Source organism: Ursus americanus, chromosome 7 (assembly GCF_024610735.1).
Source record: "Ursus americanus isolate L20-20 chromosome 7, mUrsAme1.1.p, whole genome shotgun sequence".
NCBI classification, from domain to species: Eukaryota; Metazoa; Chordata; class Mammalia; order Carnivora; family Ursidae; genus Ursus; species Ursus americanus.
Window position 1 is genome coordinate 10,639,485 of NC_142133.1, and position 23,544 is coordinate 10,663,028.

Consider the following 23,544-nt stretch of genomic DNA (forward strand, 5'->3'; position numbering starts at 1 on the left):
GGGAGTGAATCAGAGAAGGTAGACAGGTGCTGAGCAGTGTTGAAATTAAAGTGGACCTAGGAGGCTCTGAAGAGAGGTCTTTGTATGGCCAGGTGGTAATTGAGGCCATTAATGCCTGGTTTTTGGAAATGACAAAACAAATCACTGAATCTTAGAATTTCATGATTTAAGAAATAAATGCCTTTAATAATAAATGTTCAGTAAGTGATGGGAAGGAAATGCCTTGGATTCAGTGTCTGAATATTTGGGTTCTAGTCTCAGCTTCACCTTTTATTAGCTGGGAGATCTTGGGAAAATAATTTAATCTCTTTTCTTGTATATATAATGAAGGAGATAAATCTTGACCTTTCTCAGAGGGTTATTTCAGGTATTTTAACTTATTCAAAAGCCCATTTAAATTTCTGAAGCACTGTGCAAATATAAGATATTAAAAAGACATTGCCTATGTTATAATCCTGGCTCAGTCTGGCTGTACAGAGAATTGTTGATAAATTTCAAAGTGGATAATTACTTTAAAGACAATTTGGCATTGAACATATTGGCGTGTTCATGCTTATGTCTATGCAGGGGAGCAAAAGGAAGCAAAGATGAAAAAACCAGTAGCTCCCTTTTTCTTCTTTTTTCTATCGTAGTTACAACTCCCTAAGGAACTTTGGATGAAAATTCTGGAACCTGGCAAAATCAAATAAATCAGGCTGAGGTAATAAAGAGAACAAAAGTTGCTGTAGGATGATGTTTTGGGCTGAGCTATTCATTCTGCCCAAGCTGGCACCTTCCTGAGTTGGCTCTTTTTAGAGGCAAAGGCAGCACAATGCTGCTCTCTGTTGTTAACAGTGTGGCATGACCAGCCAGGGCCATTTCCCCATTTTTCTTAAACAGTCAGTTCCCCAGCCCCAGGCTGGTGAGAAGTTCCTACAAAGGAGCCAGGAGAAGCCAGGGGTGCCCAAGGCATTCTCATCCCTGTGCCAGCCTCAGGAATACTGGCTGAGGTTGGGCCAACCTGAAGGGTGATTGCTAACAGCCATAACTCCTCAGACATCTCTCCATTACTTGTTGCTGGACTGGACCCTCAGGGAGGCCAATGTCCTCCTGGGCCTCTCTGTTGCTGTACACATCTGGAACTAAGACTCAGACTCCATTCCCTCAGCCCTCAATTTGACACAAAGAAGGGTGGACAAATGTAAATGATCTCTGAAGATCCCACCTTCCCAGTCACCTTCTGTGGCAAGGCTCCAGGGGCTGGAACTCGGGAAGGTGCCCTTGCAGTTTTCACAAAACTCCAGGGGCCCAGGGCCATCTAAAGGAAATCCCTACACAGTATTCACCTGTGGGATCAGACTTAGCTACACTCTAGAGAACACATAGGGTTCTTTGAAATTCTAAAGAATTTTAAAATAGTGCTTCTTTCTGATAACTAAATTAATACATATTCTTTGTAGAATACTTGAAAGTTACTGAAAGGTACTGTGATTACACCCACATAAATTATTCATTATTTTGTTTTATGTTCTGTAATTCCTTTTTAAAAAATATTTCATATAACTAATAAAAGGCAAAAAAACTCTACCCCAAAACAAAAACAAAAGGCTAGGACCCAGACTACCATGTACTAAGGATTCCTACTTTTAAAAATGAGAAAAAAGCAAATGATCCAGTAAAAGGTTATCAAAAGATACAAGCAGGTAGTTTAGAGAAGCTGTAAGTGGAATGGTGAATATGCATAGCGGAAAAGACACCCACCCTCAATCAGGGAAATGAGACTTTCCCCACCCAGTTTAAAAGTCTGATGATAATAAAGTTTGGTGGAGATGTGGGGGATTGGGAACATTCATACCCTACTTCACAGGGTAAGTGTGGAGCAGCCTCTTTGAAGAAAATTTTATAACATCTGGTACAGGCGAAGACGCAATTCAGCTTATTTTCCATGACTGCATATGCATACACTTAAAATAAAATTGGAACCATTCATTAATACTATTTAATAACCTGCGTAAGTAAAGAGCTTAAAGATATATCACGAACATTTTTCTGTTGTTGAACAAGAAAACTTATTATTAAAAAGCCTCCAGCAGAGGCTCCTAACCCATGCCTCCTTCCTCTGCGCTTTGGGGGGCCTAGCATTTTGGTGCTTCTAAAACATTTATGGACTCTGACCTCAACCAGTCCATAGCTGGACCCTACTAATCTTTTGGGCTCTATTGTCAGGTCTTTTAATTCTCCACTGCAGCTTTTCCACATTTTCTCCATTTCCTCAAGCCTCTAATTCTACATAATTTTTACTCTCAGCACATGATCTGACCTTCTATTTCACAGGGGAATTAGGAATCATTAGGTTACTCTCTGTTTTCTCCAATCGATTCTATAAATTGAACTGCATTACCATCTGATTTTGTCCTCTTTTCTTTCTGTTACAGTGGAAGAAGTCATGCCTCAGGCCAATCTCTATTCCTAGGCTTTTGAACTCCTGGATTTAACCTTACTGGATCACATAATGCTTCCATTTCCATATCCTCAGTCTCTTCTACAGCTCTTAAATATTTCAAGTCATTCCCAGGATAAACCATAACAAAGTGGCCTTGATCCAAGCCTTCCTCCAGATACTGCCCTAGCTCTTCTCTCTGACACAGGTATAGTGAACAACTCTGGCACATTAAAAAAAAAAAAGCAGACTTCTCCTTTCTCCGTTTCAAACAAATCTATTCCTAGACACAGTTGAATAGTCCAGAGGTGGGCACTTGACCCAATCCAGGTTATTTGGAGTTCTCCCCAAATTTGTTTGTTTATTAATCTGGATATTATTCTATTATATGGCTATACCATGATTGTTAATCCATTTCCCTGTTGGTGAATTTTTGGAATGTTTCCAGTATTTGGGCTACTGTAAATAAATTTACTGTGAACATTCTTGTGCAAGTCTTTTGGGAGGCATTTGTTTCTATTTCTCTTAGATAAATACCCAGGAATGGAATTGCTGGGTAATATGTTAGATGTGTGTGTAGGAGCCTAGAGCAGACCACCCCAAAATGTGCCACTTTGGCGTATTAATTATTTAAAATTAAAGTTAGTTAAAAGGAGCCGGTGCAAGAAGAACATTCTAGCCCCTCTTTTGTCTCCAAAAAGCAGGAGAGAAATCTCCCATGTGAAAGGTACCTTCCCTGTACCAAGAGGTAAAGAGACAGCCTTATCAACAGAGATAGGGAATTTGGGCCAAGACGGCTGTATCTACAAACCTTGTACTTTTTAGTAATTTACTACTCCAGCCCAAATTCTGTTCAGAATTCCTTACTAACTGAAGCTCCCAAACATAAATTATCTTTGTCCTGTCAATTCCTCACAGAGTTATTGTCTCTTTGTCTAAAAAATATAAAAACTGTCTGCTTTGGTCATTCTTTAGGTCTCAATTTCATCATTGAGCCTTCTTGTGCACATAATTAAACTTTATTTTTTTCTTCTGTTAATCTGTCTCCTGTCAATTTAATTCTTAGACTAGCTAGAACTCTGAAGGATGGGAAAAAAATTTTCCTCCCCAACATATGTTTAACTTTATGCAAAACTGCCTTTATATGCCTATGCCATTGAGAGAGCTTAGGTGGAAAAGTTTAAGAAGTACTGTCCCAATTAATAGAAGGAGAGGAATGATGATGGAATCTAAGGCACTGTGCATGCCCAAGGAAGTATTTTGGTGGGAGTTCCTTGAAGGACTCCTCAGGACACATCACAGAGAGAGCCGCACTTGCGCCCTTAGCTAGCCTAGGTCAGCACCCTTGGGAGTTAAAAGAGCCCAGTATCTCAAGCTTGCTTGGTCCTCTTTCCTTCCTCATCCCCATCTACCCCTCTCCCAGCACTGGTCTGTGGTTTTAGAGACTGGGTTGCCTCCACCATGTTGTCATTTGGGAATCCCAGTCGCCGCTCTCCTTTCTCAAGAACAACCAAGGATGATTACCATGGGCAACTCATTTAACCTCTCTGAGCCTTAGTTTGCCTCATCTGTAAAATGGAGATGATAATGATGCCCCATGACTGTTCTGAAGATAAAAATAAATTATATGTGTGAAAACATGTTATAAACTGCATGCTTCATACACATGCCAGCTATTACTATGATGGTGTTGCACACAAATCCTGATGGTTTAGCTTCTTGTTGATTTATTCATTTGTTTGTTTATTTGTCCACAGGACACCAGGAAACATAATGAAGAGTTGACTTATAGGACAGGAAGTAACAAGTGAAGCTTCACTTCAGCCAGGAGGGACATATGGCAAGACAAGCAAAGGCTATCGCTGGGATTCTGCAGCCTGCCTGGTGGGACCGGAGGAAGGACAATCTCAGAAACAGTCACACATAGCCTAAACCCCCACTGCACAGCTTAGAAACTGCAGAATGAAGGGGCTGCCCAAGAATACATGGCAAAGGTACTTTGGAAACAATGGCTGTTGGGAAGGCAGAAGGGGAGGGAGCCCTTTACAAAATTTCACTAAAAAGCTCAATTTAACCTCAAGATATTTCAATGCCTGGCTTGAGCTGCTGAGTGCTTTTCTTTTCTTGTCTTGAGTTTAATCTACTCTATGGTAAATAAAATACCATACCCTGCTGAAGGTACAAGATCTTCCAGTGTCAAATATTTGACCAAGAGTTCAGAAAAGAAGATAAGCAAGTGGTCAAAAAGCTCATGAAAAAGTGCTCAACATCATTAGGCATCAGGAAAATACAAATTAAAAACCACAATGAAATAACATTTCACACTCTTTTAAAAGGCTAACATCAAATAGTGGTTATATCAAATATTGGTGGAAATATGAGGCAAATGGAACTCTTGTATTTTATTGTAAAAATAATGATCCTTTTGCAAAGAGGTGTGTGTGTGTGTGTGTGTGTGTGTGTGTGTGTGTGTGTGTGTGATGGTTGTTCTCTGGTTTCTGCATCCCCTTGGTAGACTGACTCATTTCTCACTTTGAAAAAACAAGACTTCAGGTATTAAAAACCCTGGTTAAAATTTAAAATTAAATTGTACCTGAAAATGATATTACTTTAAGTTTCTGTCATTAATTAATAAAACTCTGTTATCAGATTAAGCTCAGGGGGAGCAGGACATTGGGTTAGGAAATAGAGAGGCAGCAGAAAGGAAAGTTAAAAATTCTGTGGAATTGCCAGAGGATTCGAGTCTTGTCTTGGGCTTCAACATCACAGTGATAGGCATTGTGACAGGAGTGATGGTTCCCCAGAATGTGATCCCCACCTAGCCCCAAACTATGAGCAACAGCAATCAGAACCTCAGCAGACGGAGCCACCCAGGTGCCCTGAGAAAGGATGTTTTTTGCATATAGATCATATTGTTACTTTGGGAAACAGGGGGGCTGATGGAGATGATAGCAGATGACTGGTCCCTTCAAGCTCCTCCTGGCGCCATCAGTACAACTCACATGCATAGTCACTGTTAGCACCCTTGGAAAGAGATGGGGAATCATTCATTCAGTAAATTACTTTTCAGTCAAAAATTTTCTCAGACCTTATATGAGAGCATCCACACTTAACCATCCACTGGGTTTTGGACTACTAATTAAAAGGTAGGCTTTAGAGTGCAACAAACCTGGGAGCAGACCTAGGCCATGCCCCTTACTGCTGTTCTGCCAGGCCTACTATAGAAACTCAATGCACGTCACTGGTGAAGATATAAAGTGACAAAAAGCAACTGAGGAATTGACTCTTATCTGTATTTAAAATTTACAACAGCATTGGAGCGCCCATGTGGCTCAGCTGGTGAAGCATCCGACTCTTGATTTCAGCTCAGGTCATAATCTCGGGGTTGTGAGATAGAGCTCCTCGTCAGGACTCTGTGCTGAGCATGGAACCTACTTAAGATTCTCTCTCTCTCTGGAAAGCAGTGTGGAGGTCCCTTAAAAAGTTAGAAATTGAGCTACCCTATGACCCAGCCATTGCACTACTGGGTATTTACCCCAAAGATACAGACGTAGTGAAGAGAAGGGCCATATGCACCCCAATGTTCATAGCAGCAATGTCCACAATAGCTAAATTGTGGAAGGAGCTGAGATGCCCTTCAACAGATGACTGGATTAAGAAGATGTGGTCCATATATACAATGGAATATTACTCAGCTATCAAAACGAACGATTTCTCAATATTTGCTGCAACATGGATGGCACTGGAGGAGATAATGCTAAGTGAAATAAGTCAAGCAGAGAAAAACAATTATCATATGGTTTCTCTCACCTGTGGAACATAAGAACTAGGAAGATCGGTAGGAGAAGAAAGGGATAAAGAAAGGGGGGTAATCAGAAAGGGGAATGAAGCATGAGAGACTATGGACTCTGAAAAACAAACTAAGGGCTTCAGAGGGGAGGGGGTGGGGGAATGGGATAGGCTGGTGATGGGTAGTAAGGAGGGCATGTATTGCATGGTGCACTGGGTGTTATATGCAACTAATGAATCATCGAACTTTACATTAAAACCAGGGATGTACTGTATGGTGAATAACATAATATAATAAAAATATTACTATGAAAAAAAAAAAAGATTCTCTCCCTCTCTCTCCCTCTGCCTTCCTCAGTGTTCTCTCTTCTCTTTCTCCCTCTCTCTCTCTCTCTCTCTCTCAAAAAAAAAAATCACAACAGCATCTACAAACCAATGACTGCTAACTATCAGCAACTGGAATGATTTATTCAGACCACAGACAACGCTTTGTGTGCAAATTGATTGATTTGAACCTGTTGTAAGAATTACTCTGCAGGGTCATTGGTCCATAGCACTAGCACCTTGGACATAGTGCAAGAGCATGGATTTTGGAATCTTATAGACCTGGCTCAAATCCCAGCTTTGCCATGTCCTGACAGTGCCATCTTCGACAAATTGCTTAACTTCTCTGAGTTTCAGTTTCCTCATTTCTAAAATGGGGATAATAGCTACCTTACAGAGCTGTTGGAGGAGTGGATGATACAATGTACACAGGAACCTGATGTATGATGGGTGTCAAATAAATGTTTATTTGTATTCCCACAATTTGGACAAAGCGTAATAATCCACATCAGTTTGAAAGCATTTACTTAAATTGCAGAGGGCCTGGACATTAAGAGCTTCATACCTAGAATGGCTTGTAGCCCCACTATATGGGAACAGGGAGAGGAATAAAATAGGCTTCACGTTTAACAGTACTTTCAATGTTTTGTTTTTACTTTTGTTCTCTAGGAGCACCTAGAGACAGCTTCAGCTTCTATCTAGAATCTTTTTTTTTTTAAAGATTTTATTTATTTATTTGACAGAGATAGAGACAGCCAGCAAGAGAGGGAACACAAGCAGGGGGAGTGGGAGAGGAAGAAGCAGGCTCATAGGGGAAGAGCCTGATGTGGGGCTCGATCCCATAACGCGGGGATCACGCCCTGAGCTGAAGACAGACGCTTAACCGCTGTGCCACCCAGGCGCCCCCTATCTAGAATCTTTTACATAACTTTTCATTCTTCCTCTATTCCTTCTTCCTTTCCTCTTTCTCCCACCTTGTCCTGCACTGGGAGGGGGTGTGTCATGAGCACGTCAGTGCAATGTTGCCATTGTCACTGGGGATGACCCATCTGTTCCTAAGGGCCATGTTGGAGGAGCTGGACCCATGCAAAACCCCTTATTACAGAGTGGCCTTGACTGGAAGCATTGATGGTGGTGGTAGAGCCGGCCCCTGCCATGAATCATTTTCATGATAGTCAAGGCAGGAATCATCATTGGTTCAGAATATCCCTGCCCTTCTTCCCTGGAATGGAAGGCTGGAGGCCACTTAAAGGGAAGTCTATTCTACAAACAGGAAGTCAGGCAGGGAAGTGAATGCAATGAGGTGGTGCAGAGATCAGCTTCGTGAGGGCATGATCTCCTAGAAGTTGTGGTTTATTCATTGCCAGGGAGCCTGGCAAGTTATTTGACTCAGGGCCTTCGTCTTCACTATCTCTTGCTCAGTCTCTCTCACACCTGTGTTCACCTGGTGGATTTATGGAAGGATTGTGTACAGTCTTAGACACTTCTCATACTTGTGGAAGGACCTGTGTCAGACTTCCTCCCCTTTGGAAAATGTGCTTTGCCTGTTTCAAGAACGTCCCTTCCATTTCCTATTCCCAGGGCTGCACAATGTGCTTTATCTCTTCCTTTGGACATAAGTGTGAAGAAAGATACTACATCCTTGAAAATATTTTCATCCCTGGCCAAGTCTTTTTTTCCCCATTTCCTCAGATATTTTGGGAAACTAGCACTCATGTTGCTACTCTCTGGCTTTGTACTGATCTCCCAGAGCAGGCAGCCACTCTTGGCTCTGTTTGTCAGAGTAGAATTGGAGCAAGGAGCCATGTGACATATTGGTATGTGGACCATGTGACAATGGAATGAGGAACAAAGAGCAGGAGGCTCGGCCTTCAGGCAAACAACCAATCCAGGAATGAGAGCTGCTAGTATTTCCTGTTTATTTATCTTTTTTAATGCTAATTATCTGTTTCTTGTTCTCAAATTTAGAAGCTGTTGACCTAGCTCAATTTTAGATACCCAGAAACTATCCACCAAATATATGCCTCCAATATAACTTGGGGGTTCATTAGATCAATTAATTAATAGTGGTTAATAAATGCTTTGATATCTCTTTATTAAAAGGGCCACCTAAGTACAAAGTGTTATTATAATCAGGTCTAATGAGGTCAGTGATTTAAAGAGAGGGTTTTAAACCATATATAAAGCTCCTCCAACAATCAGTGGCACAGGATGAAGGTACGAAGAGGCAGGTGAGTCTACATGCTGGCGTTTAGAACCACCTCCACATTGGCAGAGCCACACTGAAGTTTGCTTGGATTGAAGCCAGGTAATCCTAGATCTACCAACTAATGGGTTCTCAAATTGTTTAACTTGTCTTTTAGGACAAAGACCACTGCTTTGTTTAAAGCCTGGCGTGCAGGGTAGTGCTGAAGACGGGGGACTTTCCTAAACCGAGAGGAGAGACTTTCTCTGCAAGGTCAGAAACCAGGTTAGTGCTCACCTTCTTGTATCTTGTAGAACACTAAAGCTGTCCTTTGAATGAAACCAGAAACAGAGTTGATGGAGGAAGGTAGGGAGCACAGCAAACCTCTTCTGAGTCATGAGCTCTGATGTTCCTCTCAGTGGCTTCATTTGGTTTTCCAAGGACACTATAGTAGAAGAATGGGAACAAAATTATGATGCGAGCAAGCCTGGAGACAGGATGGGAGTGTGTGTGTGGGCCTAACATATTTCAGATTATTTGTAGGCTCATGTCAATATGAAATTGGATTAAAATGAGTTGGGAGATTATACTTAGGAAAAAGAGTGATCCAATGAACCATCATACTGAGCCTATGAGAATAATATCTTGGAACTGGCAAAAAGGTATTACACTGGAAATGATTCTAAATTTTCTTTTAATTAAAACAAATTTCCTTCAGGAAACTTTCAAGTTTTAAAATTAACCAGTATTTCTTTCAACTCATACTAGGTGCTGTAGGATAAGGTTCACAACCATGCAATCCTCTATCCTGTTTTGGGGACTTATTGCCCTCATTGGTAAGTCATTGATTGACATTTACTGTCTTTTGCAGGGTGTCCACAAAAACATGTAGCATAGTAATGAATCAGAAAAAGCAATGATTACATGTAATGGAGGGGTGGGCTCTCCTTCTAATCAGCCTGGCCATTAAGCAACTCCTTACATCTATAATTAACAGTGTATTCTGCTTGCCAAGCAGGTAAAGGCACTGTCAGTGGGATTTATGGAACAGTGCCTTGGGAGGCAAGACATATGAAGATAAAATTATTAATACCAGGCAGCAAATAAGAATTAAATGAATATAGACAGAAAAAGACACTAGTCTGGGAGGAGTTTAGGATAAAGATTTCATATCTAGTCAGGATGTTGAGACCAGAAAGGCTTTCTTGGAGGATGTGATACTTGAAGAATGTCTGGTGTTATCTGATAAGAGAAGAAAAGAGCCTGCTGAACGGGAAGAATGCCTTTAATATAGGGAGGCAGAAATGCACGAAAAGTATTGGGAGTACCGTAAAGAGACCAGAAGTGAGGATTTCTGGGGGGAAGGCTAGAAAGGTAGGCTGGTGAGGTGGTGAGGGACTTTGAATAAGAAAAGATGGAAAATTTGGCTTAGGAAAAATAAAAAGCCATTGTAAACAATGTTCAAGCTGTCTTTATGAATAGAGTGAAGATTGAGAAGAAAGTGTTTCTAAAATGTTTAATTCTAAATTTGAAAAAGTGAGGCTACAGAAAAGTAATAATTTCCAATTATTTATTTGGTCAAAACAGGGGAACATAGTTTTAAATTTTTATTCCTTCTTTAATTTCCAGGTGGGAGCAGCGTTATATAGCCAGTAGACTAATTATGAGCTACTCTACTAGCTATGTTTAACTGAAAGGTGACTATAATTAAGAAGGGCCTGATGTTTATGATGTCAACACAAGTAGTGTAAAGTCCATGGTCATATTCTAACCCCCTTAAATCAAACTTAGGTATGCATGAGTCTGCTGGGAATCCTGGTTAACTTATACCTTATATCTAAAGACTCTGGTTCAATAGACCTAGTATGAAGAGCTCAGAATACGCATTTTTAATAGGCATCCAGATCACTTTGACACCTGTGGTCTGTGGGCCACACACTGAGCATAGCAAAGGCCAGCTCTCCAGTAGAAAGAACTTGAAACTTTCTTTTTTAAAGATTTTGTTGATTTATTTGTGTGTGAGAGAGAGCACAAGGAGGGGGAGCAGGCAACAGAAGAAGGAGGTTCCTTGCCAAGCAAGAAACCTAATTCGGGACTCAATCCCAGGACCCTGGGATTATGACCTGAGCCAAAGGCAGATGCTTAACTGACTGAGCCACCCAGGTGTCCCAAATTGAAACTTTTGACATATGGACACTTGATCCAGATAATCTAGATAATTTCTTTACTTCTCATCCATCCATCCATCCATCCATCCATCCATCCATCCATCCATTCATTATCCATTCACAAATATTTATCTAATGTCCACTTTGTGCCAGGCACTGTTCTAGGTGCTGAGGAGGAAACAGCAAAGGGAAAAAATGTTCTAGTGAGAGGAATAGACAGAAAAAAAAGAGAGGAAGAAATAAAAGAAGGAAGGAAGGAAGACATGTCAGGTGGTACTAGGTGATTTAAATAAAATAATGTAAGGTAATGAATGATAAGAAATGAGGCATGAGTGTGTTGCCTTTTTAATAAAAGTAGAAAAAAAGGCTCTTTAATAAGGTAATTTAAAAAATTTGTTGTAGAATGTTTCAAACACATAAAATGGGGGTGGGAATAGTATAATTAACTCCCATGTACCATCATCAAGCATCTATGGTTTTCAACGCTTTGCTATTCTTATTTTATCTATCCCTCAACTCTGCATTTTTTGGGAGGGGGGGAGGTTAGAATATTGTAAAGCAACCCAAAACATCAAAACATTTTACCTGTAAATGTTTTAGTATGTGTCTAAAATATATAAGGACCAGCTCTGGCACAAGAAGATGTTCCTGGCTCACCTTAAACATTTCCCACCCCAGACCAGGAATGAGACTTTTTTCTGAGGAGCACTGGTTCCTCCGAGTGGGAAATAATATTTAGAGACCACAATATGAGTACCAGGGGTGCTCCATTGCTAGGAGGTGTTATTCCTTCCCGGTCTTTTCAGTGGAAAGAACTTAGAAAGTATATATATATATTTTAAAGAAAAATAATTATGCATTCATACTGATATTTCATATTAATATTTATGAATACGAAGGATTTACTAAAAATCCTGGCTCCTAATAACATTAACATGATTACTTATTTATATATAATAGTTTCAAAATAACTATGGCAGTATTACCAACCAACAATGATCCTGTGCATATAATTTAAGATTTTCTTATGATTCTTTACATTCACAGGGTGTATTTCATTAGTGGTATATACTTACATTGACTTGTTTTTAAGGAACTAGAAATAATCCTCCTCTATGTGTTAATTAAATTTTCAATTTGATGTGAATTTAGATTTGTCTTTCACTTTTTAGGAATTTTTTTCTATTTGATTTAATTTTTTTAAATTATAGAAACATTTACATGGCTTGAAAATAAAAACTATAAAAAGGTACATTTAGAGAAGTCTAGCCTCTATTCCTGTCTCTTTTATTTCTTCTTACTTTGCCCCATAACTAGCAATTTTTATTAGTTTTTGGTTCATCCTTGCATTGTCTCTTTTGAATATATAAGGAAATCACACACACACACACACACACACACACTCACACTCATATTTTCTCCCTTTTTCAAACAAAGAATATAATTCTTTTTTTTTTTTAAGATTTTATTTATTTAAAATGGAGAGATGGAGAGAGACAGCCAGTGAGAGAGGGAACACAGGCAGGGGGAGTGGGAGAGGAAGAAGCAGGCTCCCAGCAGAGGAGCCCGATGCGGGGCTCCATCCCAGGACTCTGGGATCACACCCTGAGCCGAAGGCAGATGCTTAATGACTGAGTCACCCAGGTGCCCCAAAGAATACAATTCTATAAATATTAATCTATACCTGGAGATAATGTTATAGAATCATATAGAGTTCTTCCTCTTTCCTTTTTACAGCTGCATAGTAATCTGTTGTGTGGAAGTGGCTTAGCTTACTCAGTCCCTATATGAATGACACTTGCATTGTTCCAAGACCTTTGCTGTTATAAACAGTGCTGAAACAATGACCTATTGCAAAATCTCCTTCCACAGGAATGTGTAAGACTGCCTATTCCCCCCCAGCCTTCTTGTCAGAATACATTGTCAAACTTCTGGTTTCTTGCCAATTAAATAGGTAAAAAATAGTGTTTCAGTGATGTTTTAATATGGCATTCTTTTTTGAGTGTGGTTGAGGACCTTTTTATACATTAAAGGATTATTTCCTTTTTTTGTTTATGAACTGTTTATTCATATCTTTTGATGATAGCGTGGTATTTGAACAGAGTCCTGAAGGCAGTGAGGCAGCAAATCATGTAGCTACCTGGAGAAATAGCATTCTATGCCAAAGGATCTGTAAATATAAAGGCCTGAGGCAGGAACCTGCCCTTGATGTTGAAGGATAAGCAAGGAGAAGAATGTGACTAGAGAAGAGTGAGGCAAGGGAGAAGTCAGAAAGTGAGCCGAGGCCAGATCAGGTAGGGCTTGAAGGCCACAAATGAATGATTGGAAAGCCGCTGGAAGGTTAAGAGAGAAGACTGATATGATCCCATGCATGTTTCCACGAACCAGTCTGGCTTCTGGGGAATAGATTGCAAGGGAGGAGGGTGTTACAATAATCAGATGAGCAATGGTGGTAGTTTGGACCCTGATAGTTGCTGAAAAGTGGTCAGATTCTGGGTATATGTTGTCAGTCTGCATCCTCACTCACAGCTTCTACACCTCTATCTTACATATGATCTGTGTCATGGAAATCCATCCATTCATTTACTCGTGTATATTTCCTACACATATTGTAGGCACAAGGTTCTATTGAGGGCCATGGAGACTGCCAATGCCATGCTCTTTGCATCACATGGAAGTCCACGCTGCTTAGAGAAGCTTAATGGTTTTGCTGGTTTCTATTGGTTTTATCATCTAAATAGGCTTTCTAAGAATTCTGAGTTTACTTGATAGTTTCACTGTCTGACTTTCTGATGCATTTACAATATCTTTTTTTTTTCTTGTTCGTAGTTGGGAGTAGATTGTGCCTGTATTTTTATTTGTTTTGATGAGTTTTGCTTTTTAAAGAAGTTACTCTTTAGAGTTGCTTTATTTTCCTTTTAAAATATATATTTATAAGGAATAGTTCCACTGGTTGTGTGCCTAATTCTAAGAGAGTCTCTTTATACTGTCAAGTTAATCAGAACTAGACCTATAGTGAATGGGTAAAATCCATCTCTTTATTGCAAAACACCATTTACAACATTAAGTGAAACAACATAGTTTTTTATATCAAATGTTTTAACAAATATAATTTCTTATAACAAGTATTTGTAGTCTTAAGATATAAGTCAACAGTCCTAGGAACTATGAGAATGAACTTTTCAACTTACAGAAAAGTTCTTTATCTCCTTTAGTTAATAGACTTGGACAGTAAGTCATTTCATAATGACAATAATGACAAAATAAAAAAAAACAAGAACAGGATTTAACTTAAGTTTTTATGGTAATTGAATCTTATTTCCAATTTTACTAATTATACTTAGATAGAAACTAACTTCACAGAAACATGATATAAAATGGATATTTTAAGTTAATGGTACCCTTCTTTTTTTATCTTAAGTAGTATTGGTACTGTTCTTTCTTATTTTCTTAAATGAAGGCAATTGTTAATCCAGATGTTTACATCCCCAGAAGTATTTGTGTAAGAAGTATCAAAATTTCTCTCAAAGTTCCTGCTTAAAAATCTAGAGTCAATTTTAATTTTGATCAAGATTGCAGCAAATGGGGGCGCCTGGGTGGCTCAGTTGTTAAGCATCTGCCTTCGGCTCAGGGTGTGATCCCAGTGTTCTGGGATCGAGCCCCACATCAGGCTCCTTCACTGGGAGCCTGCTTCTCCCTCTCCCACTCCCTCTGCCTGTGTTCTCTCTCTCGCTGGCTGTCTCTCTCTCAAATAAATAAATAAAATTAAAAAAAAGAGATTGCAGCAAATGTTTTTGAGACCTATAAAAATTGATTTTCATAATACTTTGTACAATGTTTAGAATTAAGTACTTCATTGAAAATTTTGGGGGGGCACCTGGCTGGCTCAGCCAGTAGAGCATGTTACTCTTGATCTCCAGGTCATGAGTTTAAGCCCCACGTTGGGTGTGGAGACTACTTAAAAAAAATTTTTTTTTAAGGTTGGAGTAAAGTGGGACGGGAGAATCTTCTGTTCTATTTTGTCTGATGAGCTATCATAGGGGGCTTGGGGAGGGAATTGGAAAACAGTAAGTCTATGGCTTCATCTTGTGAGCATTCACCTTGGTTTAGTAATGCTCATTATAGCAACTCGAGCAATATTTCTCACAGGTTTCATGAGAATTACCATTCTCTCCCCCAGGCACTTCTAGGGGCTCGTACCCTTTCACTCACTCAATGAACCCTCACCTGCATCCCCGCCTGTACCATGGCTGCTATGGTGACATCATGACCATGGAGACCTCTGGTGCCGCCTGTGATATAACCAGGTTGATGAACTGTGGTAAGTGAAAAGCAAAGCGAACATTTGGCTTTCCCCCTTTCATCATTTTCATATTCTTTTTTAGGAAGTAGCTTAATTTTGAAAAGATATAAATGCTGTTATAGCAATAAGATCAAAGTTAAAAATTAGAAGAAAACAGAATCCTGACCAACCTAACAAATTTCTTCTTTTCATTTTCCCCCTATTCTTTCCAAACCTTATCCAAATGTGTTTATTTCTACATAATTAAATGATTGCTTACATAAAATATTAAATTCTGCCTTTGTTTTTTTGTTTGTTGTTGTGTTTACTTCATGTTACAGCATGAGCATTTTAAGCAAGCCTCTTGCTCTTTGTACATCCTCTCTTTTGTAATCCTGTTCCCAAGTCTTCTTCATGTTATCCCAATATTAGAAGGTCAGCGCTGGAAACAACTACAAGGTCAATCTAATCCTACCTCCCCAATTTATAGATCTGAAAACTGAGGCTCAGCAAGAAGAGACTTCTCATGGGCCTGGAGCTAGGTAGTAGCAGAACAAGCCTCAAATTTAGGTTGGCTGACTTCTAGTCCAAGAGTCTTCCCAAGGCACCAATGTGGCAGGTAAAAGAAGAACAAGAAAGAGAGCAGAAGTGGTACTGCCTGGGGTTGTGGACCTTTCTGGGTTTATGCAATTAGAGATAAAAAAAAAAAAAAGATGTCCTAGAATAGTTGTCCCAAGCTGTGGGCTCTGGTTGGGGGCTGTGACTGAGTTATTAAACTTTGAAAAAGGGTTCTCTTCTGGAGTAAACAGTTTATTTTCTATTGACTTAGGGATCCGTGGTTCTGAAATGTTTGCTGAGATGGATTTGAGGGCCTTAAAAACTTACCAGATTCTGATCAAAGAAGTTGGGCTGAGATATTGTGTGGACCCTGCTCTCATCGCAGCCATCATTTCCAGAGAAAGCCACGGTGGAACTGTCCTGCAAGATGGCTGGGACCACAGGGGACTTAAATTTGGCTTGATGCAGGTAGTTGGCAGGAAACTTTCAGTTGGCCCCACTTTGCCCTTCCTTATGGAAGCTCAACCCAAACTGGATGTCCATTTGTAGTACTTCCAGGCTTCAAGAAACCCTGGTATTTCAGCATAATTTGTACTTCTGCATTTCTATAACACGTCTTTGGTATTTCATTCCAGATTTATCAGTTTTTGGGTATCTTTGGAAAAAACATTTTATGAGTTTTGTAACTACAATTTACAATTAATAATATGCAATGCACTTAAATTGAGAAAATTTTATAAAGGGCACTATTAGAGGTGTCCATTTGGGCTTCATAAAGTAGTGAATTTTATCCATGGAGATCAAACACTATAATTAGACTCTCCTTGAATCAAATGGTTCTTTAGGCAAATTGGAGGAAGGGGATCCAAATTATCTGGATGTTTGCAACCAGTCTTTATTTTAAACTGTCTGTAGAGACCCAAGCTTCAAACTGTCCCAATTAGAAACACATTTTTATTTTTGACTGCAAATGTCTAGTCATTGAGTGCTAATTATTTGTTTTGAAACAACTTTTTCACATATTTATTTATATTTGAGAGTTTAACAAAAACTATGCCACATCCACATCTCCCAAACCATACTTTGTTTCTCTGACTCTCTTTTCTGTGAGAGAAGGTAGAATTGATTCTATGGAGATAAATGAAGGGGGCCGAAGCCAGTGGCTGTGCACTTGAACACAAGGAAGAGAAATTGGGAATAGTAGAAAAATGTGTTGCTTTATCCAGATGCTGACATTATTATCTGATTTTTCCTAGCTGGATAAAAAAATTCATCACCCTATTGGTACGTGGGACAGCAAAGAACACCTTTTGCAGGCTGTTGGGATTCTAGCAGACAAAATTAAGGCAATCCAGAAAAAATTCCCCACGTGGAGTGTGGCTCAACACCTCAAAGGTAGGCCATGTTTGTGGTGCTTTGTTGAAAACAGCAGTGAGCGAGACCCCTGCAGGCCAGATGTGCCCTGGGCCTCCCTGGGAGTGTTCCCATGGGGTCAGCAGTGGGCCTGGGAGGAGCTGCCAAAAGGCTGCACTAGTGCTCTCCGAACCACTGAGTTACTTTGAGTGGTCTTCCTTCCCAGCTTCCATTTCCCTTTCTGCCAGATGTTGGTGTTTCTACTGCATCTCTCATCAGTTACTGAGCCACTGAGTGATGCCTTGAGAGTTAATGCAAAAACTACTGCAAAAAAAGAATGTTTGCCTTCCTCTGATAGATTTTTTTTCCCGATGCAACAAACTTAACCACTTTCTTTGTTTGAACAAATGTTTACTCTGAGCATTCTCAGTGACATCAGGGCTTAGGTACCATATCTAAGTGGAGATCTCTGCTTGGCTGATCACAGACCTCCTCAAACTCAGCGTTATCCAGATTGAATTAAGTTACTAGCCTCCCACCATAAACTTGCTCTTTCTTCTGTTTTTCTGTCTCCGTGAAAGGCATAATATATCAAGTCATTCCAGCTAGAAAACCAGATTGTGTTCTCAGGTTCTCTGGTTCCTTCTGTTTTCACATTCAATCGCATCAAGTCCCATTAAGGCTACTTCTTATAGACCCATGGTGTGCATATACCTTTCTCCTCCCACACTTTAATGTCCTTAATTTAGAATAAACAATTTCTATGTTCTATTTCAAGGTCCTTGAAGTCAGGGATCAGGACCAGGGGTCTGCACAGTTACGTTAAACACATAAATAACTATTGAAGATTAACGTTTTTGGGTAAAATACACATACACACACGCATACCCACACATATCCCTAAAAGAAATTATGTCTTGGGTACCATTGTGCACTCTGCACTCTGTGTGGCACCCATCCTGGCACATAGTAGGTACATAAAAACATTTATTGAATGACTGAATGAGGGAGTGAATAAATGAGTAATTTTTTTTTTAATGTGTAAGTTTTTAATGACTGGGAGAATGCTATAAACATTCTCAGACTGAAGATTTGCTGGGGACCAAGTTTTGCCAGGCCTGGACTACATAAGAAGCAAATATGGCTTTTGCAGCAAGAAAAACAAAAGTCTCTTAAAAGGAGAGAGAGGGAAAACAATCTGGAATTTTCCCAGAGATTCTTGGGGTAGTTGACCCTTTCAGGAGGGGAGGAAGGGGGAAGGAGAACCTGGGACTGTCTGCCTTGGAAAATTTGCCTAGGGGGCTTACATCCTGGGAATGCTCATATCTTATTTCTGCTGAAATTAATATTTTAATCTGAACCTCTGTTTCATTTCAGGTGGTCTCTCGGCATTTAAGTCAGGAACCGATGCCATTGTCACCCCAACGGACATAGACAATGACATGGTCAATGATCTTCTTGCCCGAGCTAAATTCTATAAAAGACATGGCTTCTAGGCAAAGCTCTATGGGTGGGCCAGATTGGCAGGTGTTCAGATGGCCCTTCTTTGAGAGTTTGATATGGATGTGTTTTACCCAACACAAAGAAATGGTTGCAATTATGACAGAAAACTCATTTCTCAGTTTTCTTTCAAAAAAAGAAAAAGAAAAGGAAACCCACCCAGTTCATAATATGATTCCCATAAAATGTTCACAGACATATATGCATAATTATTTTGTAGTAAATGTGAATATCATGGTAAGTGACATCTACATATTTCAGTAAGGCCCTATTTTATTCCATGATTTCAATGCCTGCTGACCCCGTTTTACCAGAATTGTTAACAAGAGAGCCTGACCTGAGCCTTTGTCCTTTTCCAAGTATTTGTCCAAGCCACTAGGGCTTAGATTCTGAGATACGCTTAATTCATGAGTCAGTCAACCTGTGGGATAATGGAGAAACTAGGGATGGAATTCTAGCTTCACAAGTAACTGAGAGCTGACTGTGGTGAAGCTGGTCTTCTGAAAGTGATATATGCCATGTCCCTGGGTCACACCAACCTTCTGTGTCTTCTTCCTCTTGTTTGCTAGAGATCCAGGGACTGGCCTCTTCTATTTTCAGTAATTTCTGCCACACACTTGTTCAAGGAGTCCACTCCCCACAAAACATGGCTGAAGATAAGCATATAGGACCTGAATGAGTTATGGTTCTTTAGTTGCAAGCAAAAGTAACCAATTCTGGAAAATTTAAGGAATAAAAGGCAATTATGAGAAGGCTATCAAAAGACTCATAGAAACAACAACATCAAGGACATGAAGAGAAACCAGGCAACTCTGTGCAGCAGGAACCAGTGGACCATGCTTGATAGCATCCCCACTGCATGAATGAATTAGCTCTCTCTTTGCATAAATGTTACTCCAGAGACTTTTTCTTCCATCCTTTCATCATTCTGCCTCACTTTTATAATTCCAGGAGAGGGACTCTGATGGGCTTATCTTGGTCACATACAAACCTACGCCCTGGATACTCTGCTTTTTGGTCTTGCCCAGACCACCACAATGGAAAAGAGACCGTTCCCCAGAATAAAAAACCTGGTGCAGTTTGTGGCTTTACTACCATGCTCAGAAGAGGACAATTAATAATGTTGGAGTATAAAACCCTTAGAGTCCCTGCTGACATGGCTCCTGGTTGGCCTATAGCTTTTGGGGGGAATATTTGATAAAAGTTTCTATCCATTAATTTTCTTTCTGAGAAGGAATCAAAATTAAACCCACCTACCTCTGAGTGCCCCCGGAGAAAGCCGGGTAAACCTTCTCTACCCAACAACCTCTTAACCTAGCCTTAAGATTTGACCCAGGCAGAATAGGGACCCTGCGTTTTACTGGGCTGAGTCAATGGTCAGCTAGTATGGCAGCCCTGCAGAATACAGTCCAGCATCACTTATAATTGGTTGAGGACCGTACTGTACCAGTTGTTAAATATTTTGATTATCATCCCTGCGTGTGGGCAATCCAGAATGTTCTTTAGATGTTCACTTTACTTAAGAATGATTTCTTCTAGGCTTTCCCCCACAAGCATGCACTCCACCTAATGGCCAGCCCCTTCAATGTCACTACTAAAGCAATAAAGTACATTGACGTGAGATAATTTCCAAGTAATTTGAAAAACAAGAAATAGCATGTTGACTTAGACTCTGAATTGATTCCCCCAGTATTCTCTTTATGACTGGGATACCAAGAGATGTTCTAATGGAGAGTCCACATTTAAGGTATCTTAGTTTGGTTCCCACAGAAACAGACCCTGAGACAAGGAGTCAGGTCCAGGTAGCTTATTTGAGAGGTGCAGGGAACACTGGTATGAGGTGGCTTGGGGATACAGGCAAGGGAAGAAAGCCAGTAAAATGTGTGTTATCAAACCAGCTACTGTGGTGGGAACTGGAGCTCAATGGTCCAAGCAAACATCAAGAAATGGCACAAAACACACAGTTCAGAATTATTCTACCCAGGAGATAAGGGGTGGGGTATTGATACATCTACTTTTAAGAGCCATTGATTGAGGGATCTTCCTGTTGGGGGCCGGGGGAGGGTGTGTCACTTCTGTGCTTCTCTGCTCTACCAAGCAAATAGGCAACACACTTTAATGCAGTTCCAAGGAAAAGAGATTGTAGGCACAGAGATGCAGATACTGGCAGTTGGAAATCACCTGAGAATCCTGGAATGTCTAGGGATATGGGAAGGGCACTGAGAGCATCTGCTTCACAAAGGTTAGATACAGCTGGAGGCTGGGGATACCCCCCAACACTGCTTGCTTACCTCCATGACCTAACAACATAGTAAGAACAATATGGAAATAAATACATGCCTCATTATGCCTCATGACTTCCATGCCAAGCTTTCCCATAATCTATTAGAATTACTAATTAGATATGATAGAACTGTCCCAGTCTACTTATCCAGTTTATACTGAGAACAATATTAAAGATATTAAACTCAAATGTGGCTCCATGAAATATTCTTTCAGTCATCCTCAATTTTCTTTCTTTCTTCATATATATATATACATATATATAAAATAAAAATATATAATATAGATTAATATGTATTATATAGAATTATATATATATTTAGATAGATAGATAGATAGATAGATAGATAGATAGATAGATAATAGATATATTTTGTCTGTGTCCTCTTCAGGGATAATGAATGGCTCTGTTTACATCTGAGTGTGTACAATGTCACTTCTTTTTATTGTCCAAAAACTAAGCTGTCTTTGGAAAATGAAGAAAGATTGTTTTATAAATAGTTCTGAAAGCAACAACACCAAAAAATTCTCATCCTTTCCTTTCTTGGCAATCAATACGTCACAGGACTTTAAGCATCAGTTCTGAGAACATTATTAGAGGTCACAGATATGGAAGCACTTCCTTCCCTTACTTCTTCTGCATTATGCTAAAGGAACATACATGACTAATGGCCCTAATAAGACCAACCTCTGGTATTACGGAGACTGAAGGAAAACGTATTTGAGAAATAATTAAGCAATCATTGGTGGTGTTGTGGTGGCAGCATCCCCAGAATGAGAGGCTTTGCAAGCTGGGGGGTCACAAGGACACAGGATTCCTGGGAGAGAGGGAGCTCTGAAAGTTAAAAGACTAAAGGTAAATGACTGACTGCAATCCTCTTCTTTGCCAGCCCCATTGGGTGTAGCCTGTGAGGCAGCCCTTAGTTTGTCCACCTGGTGAGTACAAAAGGGAGTGGAGTTATCTCTCAGTTCCTTCCTTCCTCCTCCTCCTCCTCCTCCTCCTCCTCCTCCTCCTCCTCCTCTTCTTTCTTCTTCTTCTTCTTCTTCTTCTTCTTCTTCTTCTTCTTCTTCTTCTTCTCCTTCTCCTTCTCCTTCTTCTTCTTCTTCTTTCTTCTTCTTCAAAAGATTTTATTTACTTATTTGACAGAGAGAGAGACAGCCAGCGAGAGAGGGAACACAAGCAGGGGGAGTGGGAGAGGAAGAAGCAGGCTGCTAGTGCAGCAGGGAGCCCAATGCAGGGCTCGATCCCAGAACGCTGGGATCACGCCCTGAGCTGAAGGCAGATGCTTAACGACTGAGTCACACAGGCGCCCCATCTCAGTTACTTCTTTTTAGTTGCCATTTTGATGTTTATTTGTATTGAATTTAAAATCCACTCTTTAAGATTTATTTATTTTAGAGAGAGAGAGAGCGTGAGCAAGAGAGCATGCACACACACAAGTGGGAGGGGGCAGAGGGAGAGGGAGAGAAAATTTCAAGCCCAACCTGAGCCAAAACTGAGACACTTAACCAATTGCACCACCCAGGTGCTCCTAAAATCCCCTCTTTAAAAAAACTTGTTTAAATTGTGAAATAATACACATACAGAAGAGTATGTGTAATGACAAAACTGTTTAGCAAAATAAACTATTAACAGTGTCAAAAAAGACTAGCCACAGAACAGGAGAAGACATTTCAACAAATAAGTAAATATTTTATTGTGGTCTAATGCATCAATCTATTCTCTTTTGGGGGGACCCAAGGTGATATTTTAATTGGCTTTTATAAAGTTTTTTTTTTTTAATTTTATTTGACAGAGATAGAGACAGCCAGCGAGAGAGGGAACACAAGCAGGGGGAGTGGGAGAGGAAGAAGCAGGCTCATAGCAGAGGAGCCTGATGTGGGGCTCCATCCCACAACGCCGGGACCACGCCCTGAGCCGAAGGCAGACGCTTAACCGCTGTGCCACCCAGGCGCCCCGGCTTTTATAAAGTTTTTTAAATGAAGTTTCATTAATATTTTATTCCAAGTTTCATGAAGAAAAAAAAAAAACCCACCGGATATTCAAACCCTACAATTCATATTGTTAAATTTTGCATTTATTGTGCTGCTTAATTTTTTTCTTTGATTTTTTCAATTCTTAAATTTTGGTAAAATACATAACACAAAATTTACCATTGTAACCATTTTTAAGTGGTTCAGTATAAATACATTTATAATGTTGTGCAATCGTTACCACCACCCATTTCTGTAACTCACTTCATTTTATAAAATCTATACTCATTAAACAATAACCCCATTCCTCCCCCCGACCTGCCTACCATTTGCAATTACCATTCTGCTTTCTGTCTCCATGATTTTGACTATTTAAGTACCTTATATAAATATTACCTTATTCTTAATGTTTCTCATGCTCCATTTAAGGAATATTTTCCATCATCAGATTATGAAGATATTCTCCTGCATTACTTCTAAATGCCTTACTATTTTGTATTTCACATGTGGGTTTATAAAGCACTGGATTTTTGGCGTGGTGTGATTTAGAGATCCAACTTAAATGTTTTTCTGTGTGGATACCTAAAATTGTCTCAAAAACACTTATTGAAAAGATCATCTTTCTCTCACTGCCCTGCACTACCATCTCTATTTCTGATGTCTCTCTTCTGCTTGTTTACTTATTTCTACCAAGAACAAACTACCTGAG

The 23,544-nt window shown here is 39.8% G+C and overlaps 1 protein-coding gene and 1 long non-coding RNA gene across 2 annotated transcripts; both read left to right on the plus strand.

The window, feature by feature from the left end:
- Positions 1 to 8,454: 8,454 nt before the first annotated feature.
- On the plus strand, positions 8,455 to 9,554 carry LOC148109625 (uncharacterized). Its single transcript, XR_015725122.1, has 3 exons — positions 8,455 to 8,763; positions 8,896 to 9,002; positions 9,486 to 9,554. It is a non-coding gene; the product is annotated as an uncharacterized LOC148109625 (long non-coding RNA).
- A 5,516-nt stretch (positions 9,555 to 15,070) lies between these two features.
- Positions 15,071 to 21,005, plus strand: LYG2 (lysozyme g2). Its single transcript, XM_045771671.2, has 4 exons — positions 15,071 to 15,206; positions 15,997 to 16,193; positions 16,982 to 17,120; positions 18,456 to 21,005. Exons 1-4 carry the CDS (start codon positions 15,101 to 15,103, stop codon positions 18,572 to 18,574), a joined length of 561 nt encoding a protein of 186 aa, XP_045627627.2. The 5' UTR covers positions 15,071 to 15,100; the 3' UTR covers positions 18,575 to 21,005.
- Positions 21,006 to 23,544: the final 2,539 nt, after the last annotated feature.